Raw genomic sequence first — 9,804 nt, 5'->3', positions numbered from 1 at the left:
CAAAAGCCACATTTGTAGTTTAGTTCTGTCCATACATTATAGCTGTTCAAACATAGCAAAACTAAGTAAAATATGATCTAGAAATCCTTTAATGCCATAAGTTAGAAGTGTACTACATGATTTTTCAGTCATAACTGTATTGTCCACGTTTGATTTGGTCAAAGCTGAACATGCATTTATACTGGTCATAGATGGGGATCTGGATGCAGCGTCTGTCAGTGTCGGTGTGTCACATCTACCACAAGAGACCCGCAATAAGTTCTGTACTTTTGCAAACTTTTGCATTTTAACCAAACCTAAGTAGTTTCAAGGTATTAGATCAGAGTTGAGTTGTCAAGCGTTTTGTCACGCTCGTTGGTCTCGATGAAGATGACCTGATCTTCTTGGTGAGGTTACTGTGGACGTCCTGCCCAGCCAGGAAGTAAAGGATGGGGTCCACACAGCTGTTGGCACTGGCCAAAGGTCGGGTCACTTTGTAGGCCACACTGGAGGCCTCCAGCAACTTACAGCTGATCTGGTGAACATTTAAAAACGTGATATACCGAGCTCTTAAAGACACATTTACTATGAACGTGTTTGTCCTCACCTGTGAAGGATCGACCTGCCTTAGGTATCTAAAAGAATAGTAAAGGCTCCTGGTGAGGTGGAAGGGCAGGAAACAGAGCATGAACGTTGCCAGCACAACGATGATCATCTTAACCGACTTCTGCTTGGATCGTTGGGCTGACACGCCCCCCCTCTCGCCCCCTTCGGACCCCCAGCCAGGCTCCAGAAGCTTCCCCACCATGAGGCCATCGCACACCATCACCACCATGAAGGGCAGGGCAAACATGAGCACTGACACGGCTGAGCTGTACACCAGGAAGTCGTCAAAGAGCTCCGGGCTAGTTGTGTCGTAGCAGATCCGCACACTCTCCAAATCCCTGAAAAGGAGATTGCAATTGGTTAGGATTATTAAAAGGTAGTGCTGCCTTGTTTGGCATTGAATCACAGGAAAAAGGAAAGAGTGGTCATTTAAGTGTGTCCCATTAAGCTAGGGTACTTGGTGTGCCACAAAAATCAATCTTGATCACTTAAACACTTCAGTACAATAGAAGTAATGAATATAGTAATGAAGGGAAAAGAAAGAGGGACAGACTAACATACAAGTTCACCTAGTTCTTGAGAAGTAGAGAATAGGGGCCTGGCAGAGTAAAACACAGGCCCACACCGCCACAGATACCAGCTTGGCCAGACGAGCGCTGACCCAGTAGAGGGAGCGGACCGGATAGCAGATGCCAACGAAGCGATGCAGACTGATACAGCACAGGAACAGAATTGAACCTGCCAGAGTGATAGATATTTAATATACTCTTTTCTTCTATTTGCATAATATTGCATTGTGTCATGGTATTATCATGCTGCCTTAACTGTAACATATCATACATCAAACTCTTTGTATGGGTCTCTGCCGTGCCATCACCCTACCATATAAGTTGGTGTAAAACAGGAAGCGTATGACCTTGCAGAACGGCTCACCGAAGGGCCAGTCGTTCTCATCTGCGTAGTAGTAGATGAGGAAGGGCAGAGTGAGGATGTACAGAGTGTCGCACATGGTCAGGTTGAACATGTAGATAGTGGAGGGCTTCCAGCTCTTAGTGCGGAACACAATCACATACAACGCTGTGGCGTTCAGCGCCAGGCCAATCACAAAGACCAGGGCATAGCTGACAGGGAGGAGAATATACTTAAAGTCTTCTTGAAAGCGACAGTAGAAGGCGCTGAAATTGGTTAGGCTGGTGATGTTGTTGTCAAAGCTGGCCATCTCGGTTGTGAAGACACCTGAGGAAAGGGAATAGGTTATGAATATGCTGCATTTGAACCTGGAAGCATTTCACTTTGAGATGTTATCATACACACAGAAATAGAGGGTGGGGAGGCACAGGAAACGAATATGACTCGAGAAAGTGACATCAGCCTATAGTTTACAATTTAGGATGCCCCAAGTCTTTCACTTTGGCATGCCACGCTCAAGCATAATTATTACAAGTTGTACTTGTTCCACCACCTTGCCCAAGGAGACATTTTGACACCTTGTCTCAGTAGATTACTTAAATACGTATCTGTCTTACCTTATTACCTCTCCTCTCTTCCCTAAATGAAAAACTCTTTTCACCACTTTCATCAGCATAATCATTTTACCAGTAGGGATATCCTGCTGCACAATCACAAATATGAATATTTGGTCCTTTGGGTCCCCACAGAAATATAGTTGGCCTGATTTTCAAACAACATGCATTTTTACCTCAAAACAGCATACAAAGAAAATCAAAGATTAAATGTGATTTCTCACATTTCAGGCAAATATGCAATGAGTGAATCAAAACAAATCATCTGTGCTGCTTTTTGTACTTTTAATTGAAGCACTTGATTGTTTTTACAGTAAAATGTCTTACCTTAGTAAGCCTAAAGAAATATAGAAGCTCCTCCAACGCCGAATCATAAGAGAAATCATAAACCAAAAGCATCCTCCCAGGATCCACACAAATACAGTATGAGCCAACAATGACTGTCAGCCATTTTTTTTCTGTGCCACTGACAGAAAGTTATGTGTGTGGGTGTTAATATGTGTTTGGTTTCTCTGACTGGGAGCGTGTGTTATGTGTGTTAGTTTGAGTGTTATACTGAGAGGAAAGGTGAGAAAGAGTACTTAATGTCTTACCTGCTCCAGAAATTCTTGTGTATTAATGATTGCACGGCCCTTAACCTTAACCTTGGTCATGGCACGTAGGAGGCATGAAATACAGTACTAGCCTAAATGAATGCTTCCAGAGAGCCATATCAGTTCCACTCGCTGTCTTTTTTTTGACATTTTTGCCAACCATATAACAATATTTTGTAGGTTGATATTATTGTATTATATTATTTATCCACAAACACACCTAACACACATACACATACATATTACATGCATGCAGACACTGTGCCAAACCAGCTGCTGCTGGTGCCAACTCTTTTCAAGGGATTCTATTGTGATCTATTCTTGTAATTGTTCACTGGGCATCCACTTACAATGAACCCCATGACCCCATTTTAACCTGTCTACTCCCCGGTATCCTGTAGTAAGTCAACACACAAGAGTAAATTATATTACAAAATAGACAACAGTAAATAACCTTTTGCAAATGTATTATATTTTATATATATTTGTTTATGTGACACCATATGCCTATGATAATTTCAGTTGAATTTGGACTACAGGCAGAAAATGATATCTATATAATTATTATTACTGACAAATCAAGCGTGTAATCTTTGGTCTTTTGTTTCTTCTTCATGTGTGTCTTTTGTATACTGTTGTTCATCCTACACCGCCATCGATTTTTCCACGATCGACTGCGGCTTCTTGTTGCTATGCAGGTCTGCGGGACGCAGGCTCACGTCAGTGTCGGTCTTTTCTCCTTGAGCAGCTCGGGAAACCCCTAATCCTCAATGGATAACGAGTATATATTTTATATTTATCACCTTCCTTGTCGCCGTTATTTGCTTTGAAACACCTCTGTATTAATCGAGGTTACTTTCGACGGCAGGCGAGAGGACGCAGAATAAAGAAAAGGATGTGTTTCTGTTTCCAGTGTTTTCATCACAGCAATGCCGCGCTTCGCCACACGGGGGAGCCGTTGAGCTTAAATGCTTAAAGGGGTTCCTTGTTAATACCCCCCCCTTCCCTTCCCCTCTGCTTTCTTCTTCTCCGCCTGTCTGCCCTCCTGCTTCTCTCCACACAGTACAGTACACACTAGTCCTCTAGTAGTGGCAGCAGCCAACACAAGTGTGTTCAAACCTCTCCTCGTAGCTTCAGTCTCTGTACAAACGAGCCATTTATCATCAATCATGGCCGCCGGAGTACAAATTTAACTCCCGTTTCCCCCCCCCTGTCCGTCTGAAGGGGAGGATTTTTTTTGTTGTTGGAGGAGACAAAATTATTAGTCCCACACACTGATTTTTTTGATTTTCCTCTCTGGAATTACAATACTTCTCGCAAGGGAAATACCATTCATGTCAATACTCCAAAATGCAGCCGCCGCCGAGGAAGGTGAGTGATTTCCCAGAGTCCGTTATGTTTGTAGGCACAGATAATGACAGACAACTGTGCAGTAGATGTGTCTTTAATAAACATACACAACGCGTCCGACGCTGCAGGCATATAAGACAATTAAAGGGGGAGAAAGATATTCGCTAGCCCACATTAGCAACGTTTGCTAGCTCGGTTAGTCAGTAACCTATTAACATGAATATGAATCTATAACGTTGTGAGCCGTCAAACGTCAAAATAACGTTAGCTAGAAAACGCTAGGTGTGCTAACGTGAAACATACAAAGCACCTCACCACGTCAGTACGATAATATGATATTGTTGCAGTCCTATTCATGAGCTTACGTCATTTAGTAAAATATAACTTTAAATAATAAAACGTGTACATTAGCATTTGCACGTTAACTTATGGCAGCAGCGTTTTAGCAAACTAGCGTTCGTGTGTGTGTTAATGTAGCACCGGTTTTATTTTGACTCATTTGCATAACAAAAGCTTTCGTTTCTCCACGTTGTGATGCTTTTTGTCTTTAGGGAAGACCTTCAGTCCGTCCAGGGTCACATCTTCTTTTCTCTTTTTTTTCCCATCAAAGGTTGAGCTGACAAAAGCTAAAAACACACATGCTGGCAGAGCCATGTCTCATACTGACTTATTGATTCTGTATGGGCTGGGAAAAGACCACAGTCCCCATATAGTTGTTTGGCACTGATGTGTGTGTGAGGATGTGTTTAAGTTGCTTGTGCATTGCTTGCTATGAGTGTATGTGTTGTCCTGAAATAGATGCATAAGAGCCAATTACCCATGCTGTGAACCTCTGCACAGTTTTCTCTTAATTACCACATATTCCCCCAGTGCCAGTTATGCTGTGTGGGTTTTCTACACACACAGACTAGCCCTGAACATGTCATATCATGTCTGTAAAACACAAACACACACACACCTTTCATAAGTGAGGCTGCAGAGACCCCTATAGTGTGTCCCACTGTGTGTGTGTGTGTGTGTTGCTGCACCACTCCAGTCCATATTCATTTTGTGAGATCTCATTCGTCAGCTGTCAGCCTTCCCTATTTAGCTTACTGTAAAAAATACTTCCAAGCATAAAAAATAATTTGCAAAACACTGATGTGTTACTACCCCCGTGCAGTTGAAGCTGGCACACTCAAAACACTCCACAGCCAGAGTGTATCAGTATTTAGCTGTTGGATACTAATAATTTCTGTCCCAGTGAGACACAGACATCCCCTTTAGTGTTTTGTCTGTGTCTCAGCACATCTGCTTCCAGATTGATCTGGTTTGACTCGCATATATTAGTTTTTATGTGCTTTAAATTAAAGATGACTTCTAAAGAGGCTGAAAATAAGTGATACATTTCTCCACACATTTATCTTGCTATCTATCTATATACTCATCCATCCATCCATCATATATGAATAGTGACAAATACAGGGGTTAGAGCTTTTGACGCCATATTTTTTTCAAGATCAGCCAACAGTCCAGTACTTTTTAACTGGTCACAGTGGAATTCAACCGGACAAAACTTATCCATCATGAGAAATACATACAGTACAATGCAAATCTGTTCATTCATCTTGATATATAGATTTAACATCGTATCGACCAACCCGAGCTACTGTTTGGTTACCTGCTCACACAGGTGGGGACGTCTGCGTCAGAATCACTGTCAGATACGTGTGTTGATGTTTGCGTTACTAAACAGGAACCACTTGTCTGCGGTGCAGAGAGACCTGCATCATCCGCCACTACACCAGCTCAGTTCTTTCCCTTTAACATGACCTTCAATATTCTGGATATGTCTTCCTCCTTGCCTCATAATTAACATCACATATCCCGTCTCTTTCTCACTGTCATTTTCCCCTTCCGCTTCTCACCGGCCGACTCTCTTTCTCGCCATCTTTGTCTTTTTTTCTTACTCTCACTTCGTACTCTTCTTCTCTTCTGATTCACAAGCACCCCCTTCAGCCACTCTTCCTCTCATTTTGTCTCCCCCACCTCTGTCCTCACCCTTTGCCCTTCCCCTTCTCCCTCCCTCTCTCTCTCTCTCTCTCTCTCTCTCCCCCTGTGGGTTCTCTATGAATGATGGAAGGTGAAATCAAGTGAAGTCATTTTGCCCTGATAATGTAATGAGCCACTCCCTGCTTATCTTCAAAGACAGGGCACATGAAAGAAAGGAGCTCTGCAGTGTGTGTGTGTGTGTGTGTGTGTGTGTGTGTGTGCGTGTTGTTGATTGTTTTGCGTAGAACAGTCATGAATTTGCCCGCTGTTACTCCGGTGAATAGTTGGTGGAATTCACCAGACAATACACAATGACCAGCACAGTGTGTGTGTGTGTGTTGGCAGGAGTGTGTGTGTTTTGTGTGCATATTAAGGGGGGAGCTCTCTCAAAAGCTCCCGCTCTGACCACCAAAGTGAATTTTTGTATATGGCAATACAATGAGCATCTTTTCCTAATATAAAGGAGTCTGTCTGCTCCTAAATGCTGTTTTTAGGCCGTTAAAAGTGTCCTCAGTCACCCATAACTCCTCCATCCTCCTCCAAAAGTCTGACAAAACCTGGACACGGATTGTTACGTTGATGGATTACTTTTTTGTGATAACATTTTTATTGGCCCCCCCCAAAAAAAACATGCTGGCACTGCTTTGGAGTCATAAAAATATCCCAGCGCTTAGCTACTAGCTAGCTATCTTAATGTTGTAAACATGGAACTGTCCGTAGCTACTAGAATGCAAGCTGCTAAAGAAAGAACTAACTTATCCTGGACTAGAGTCTGCAGTAAAATCCAAGAAGTTATGTAATTGTATTCTATCATAACACATTCCCTAGTGTATTATTTTGAGATGTATATGGGGGGAGGGGGGGGGTGTATGAGTAGGGTGTGTGTATGAGCGTAGATGTATTTATTTACGTTGATGGATTACTCAATATAGAGAACATGATTGGCAGGTTGGTTGATTGATTGATTGATGGGGTTACATTGTTTATGTGTGTCTGTGCATGTTCATGTAGGCCACTGTGACTCATAGGCCAGCTTTGATTCTAACATATATATTGTTATATTGGTAATATTGTAAATAGAGCTGAAGCTATGTGATCAACAGACAATTATTTGGCAACAGTTTGGATCATCGATTAACTGCTGAGTCAGTTATTCAGGCATCTGTTAGTTGCAGTCCTACTGGATTATGTTGCTGTTTTTGTCACACACTTTTTGTGATTTCATGCAACATTTAATCCAAAGTAGGGGTGGGTGATACGGCCACTGAGAGGGAAAAAACGTCACGATAAATTATGAATGTGTATATGGCTGTCAGGCAGGTAGAGGCATTGACGGTTCACTGAACCCTTTCACGACCAGGAAAAGACAAGACTCTAGCGCTGCTAGAACAACCGAAGTCTCAGATGATATAATGAATTACATGAAGATCCTTTACTGGAAACTGTCTTTTTTTGTTTCCTCCAGGTCAAAGTGACACAGGAGCTGAAAAACACACACACAGAGCAGATGACGAGACTGCACTTTAAACACCAGAGCGAATGCGACCTGCTGGAAGACATGAGGTATGAACGCGTCTCACCCGCTGCCAGAGGATCTCAAATCTAGTCGCTGTGCGACTAGATTTGAGATGGACACAGCCATGTACAGAAAGAAGGAAACGACTAAGGAGTGAGGGAGGAGTGGAATGAGAAAGGAAAAGAGGAGTGTTGTCGTATTCTAGTTTTCGGAGAAGGACAAAGGGTCGGGAAAATGACGAAGGAATTTCCTGCTGCTTTCTTCCTGCTCTCTGACTTTCTTATTTTCCAAATTTCATTTTGTCAATTTCTTTTCTGTCTACTTGTCATTGGGTTTTTTTCTGTCTCTTTTGCTCTGACTATCCTTTTTTTTGTCTGACTCCATATCTCTCGTTTTCATTTTTTGGGGCTCAGCTCTGTTTACTCATGACGTGTGTGATTCTGGCAATTTTCCCTTTTTGGATTCTGCAATGGGAGGAAACCCTGGTTCTTTCACACGCTCTCATTTTCTGTGTTGACTAAGCATTGATTATTTATGACAGCAAACTCTCTGCTTCTCTGCTTCCATCCCTCTCTCTCTCTCTCTCTCTCTCTCTCTCTCTCTCTCTCTCTCTCTCTGTATCTCTGTATCTCATTTTCACACTTCCTCTACCTTCTCTCTCTCTCCGAGACTTCCCTCTCTTTCTCTGCCTTTCACTCTTGGGGGGCAGCTCCAGCTGTTCGACAACAGATTGCCTTGTTGCTGTTCGGTTTTTGGAGAGTGAACAAGGCCCCGGTCTCACTTGTGGGAGAGTGGGAGAGCCAGTTAGGCATATGCAAACCACGATGTGTTAGTTCTTCCAGTCGCTCAGGGATCGAGCTACACCTGCCACTGGGTGCAGATCTTCAAATCGGCTTCGTCATCCTCATGGTCGAACGGCGCTGCGTTCCTCCAGCCTGTTATGTTTTGTAATTATTTCTGATGACACATTCTGCTGGTGGTAAAATCAGGAGCAGCAGGGTGGTGCAGTGATCGGGGAGACCGCCTTTACATTGGACCTGTAGCAACAAGCATCTGCTTCGTCAATGTGTCCCCGAGCCACGGAGGCCCCGCTAGTTTCTCTGGCTGTGATGTGACACTCCTCTGACTTTTATTTATGTTTTCGTGAAATATCCGATCTGTTAGGGTTATCCGAGATTCAAATCGGTGGCAAGATGGCCGTTCAATATGCTCTGACTTTGACGACCGTCGCTGTTGTCGGAACCAGCTGTTTTTTTTTTTGCGCGATACCTGAGGTACGAAAAGGCAGCAGCTGGCCAAACTGTCAACTGTCTTCACCAATACCACTCAAATGATAAAAATAGTTCACATTTAGACAAAAAAAGAGTGCACAGGAAGAAGATGCACCCTGTGTTTATTTATATCTTTCTATTGTCACTGAATGATCTGTAAATACGTTATGTGACATAGTTAAAAAGATGTATGGCTGAAATGATCAGTTGATTAATCGATCGACGAAAAATGTATTTCTACAATTTTTGCCAAAGGTTCCAGCTTCTGCAATGTTTTCAGCTTCATTGTAAAACAAATATCTTTGGGTTTTGGACTGTTGGTCGTACAAAAGAAGACATTACATTACAAAATTTACAACAAATGAACACATTTATAAATATTGAGAATAATGGTGAGTTGCAGCCCTCCATAGACAATGTAGTTAATAATGCAGCGGTGATTTCCACAGGGAGAAACAGTTATTGACCCGTCCCCTATCCAGGGTCAGAATGCAGAGTTGATAACCGCAATGATTCCTGCAAACAGTCAGAGAAGTGACGACAGTAGGAATGTAGCCAGTTAGCTAACACCGGGCCGTTCACAGCAATGCCGATTGCTGGATATTGTCCTTAGAAAAATACACTTTTTGATGCATCTGGATCTGGATCTGAAACTATGCCTCTGACATAGTTTATGTCGATCACTTTGCTAGACTTTTGCCACGGTTGCTGGTATCGTGGCGATCAAATAACCTCTTCAATAACTGGACCCTACACTACACAAGGAACGCGTGCTCACACACTAAAACACATAATCGGTGGACGGACACACATTTTGCTGCCTAAAGCCTGCAGTAGATTTTAACTGTTAAATCCCCAAATCTGCTCTGAGGTTATTTAGCCTAATTAATCCACAGGCTAGCTTTAATCAACAGCCACACAAAAACACACACACA

At 42.7% G+C, this 9,804-nt stretch overlaps 2 protein-coding genes across 4 annotated transcripts in view; one reads left to right on the top strand and one right to left on the bottom strand.

The window, feature by feature from the left end:
* Positions 1-319: 319 nt before the first annotated feature.
* Positions 320-1,804, bottom strand: p2ry2.1 (purinergic receptor P2Y2, tandem duplicate 1). The gene is made up of 4 exons (XM_031861257.1): positions 1,468-1,804; positions 1,155-1,323; positions 587-923; positions 320-514 (listed from the first exon to the last, which is right to left on the bottom strand). Exons 1-4 carry the CDS (start codon positions 1,802-1,804, stop codon positions 320-322), a joined length of 1,038 nt encoding a protein of 345 aa, XP_031717117.1.
* A 1,915-nt stretch (positions 1,805-3,719) lies between these two features.
* fchsd2 (FCH and double SH3 domains 2) overlaps positions 3,720-9,804 on the top strand; it is a 48,386-nt gene continuing 42,301 nt past the window's right edge. For 2 of the 3 annotated variants that reach the window (XM_031861256.1, XM_031861255.1), the window contains exons 1-2: positions 3,721-4,072; positions 7,548-7,645. In XM_031861256.1, coding sequence (XP_031717116.1) covers positions 4,052-4,072; positions 7,548-7,645 — 119 coding nt within the window. In that variant the 5' untranslated portion in view covers positions 3,721-4,051. Of the gene's footprint in view, positions 4,073-7,547; positions 7,646-9,804 lie in introns of all 3 variants that reach the window. The other variant, XM_031861254.1, reaches the window with a different exon arrangement.

Source organism: Anarrhichthys ocellatus, unplaced genomic scaffold (assembly GCF_004355925.1).
Source record: "Anarrhichthys ocellatus isolate YVR2014 unplaced genomic scaffold, GSC_Weel_1.0 scaffold24, whole genome shotgun sequence".
In the NCBI taxonomy this organism is placed as follows: Eukaryota; Metazoa; Chordata; class Actinopteri; order Perciformes; family Anarhichadidae; genus Anarrhichthys; species Anarrhichthys ocellatus.
The sequence above is the reverse complement of the archived record's forward strand: the minus strand, read 5'-3'. Positions and strand labels throughout refer to the sequence as shown.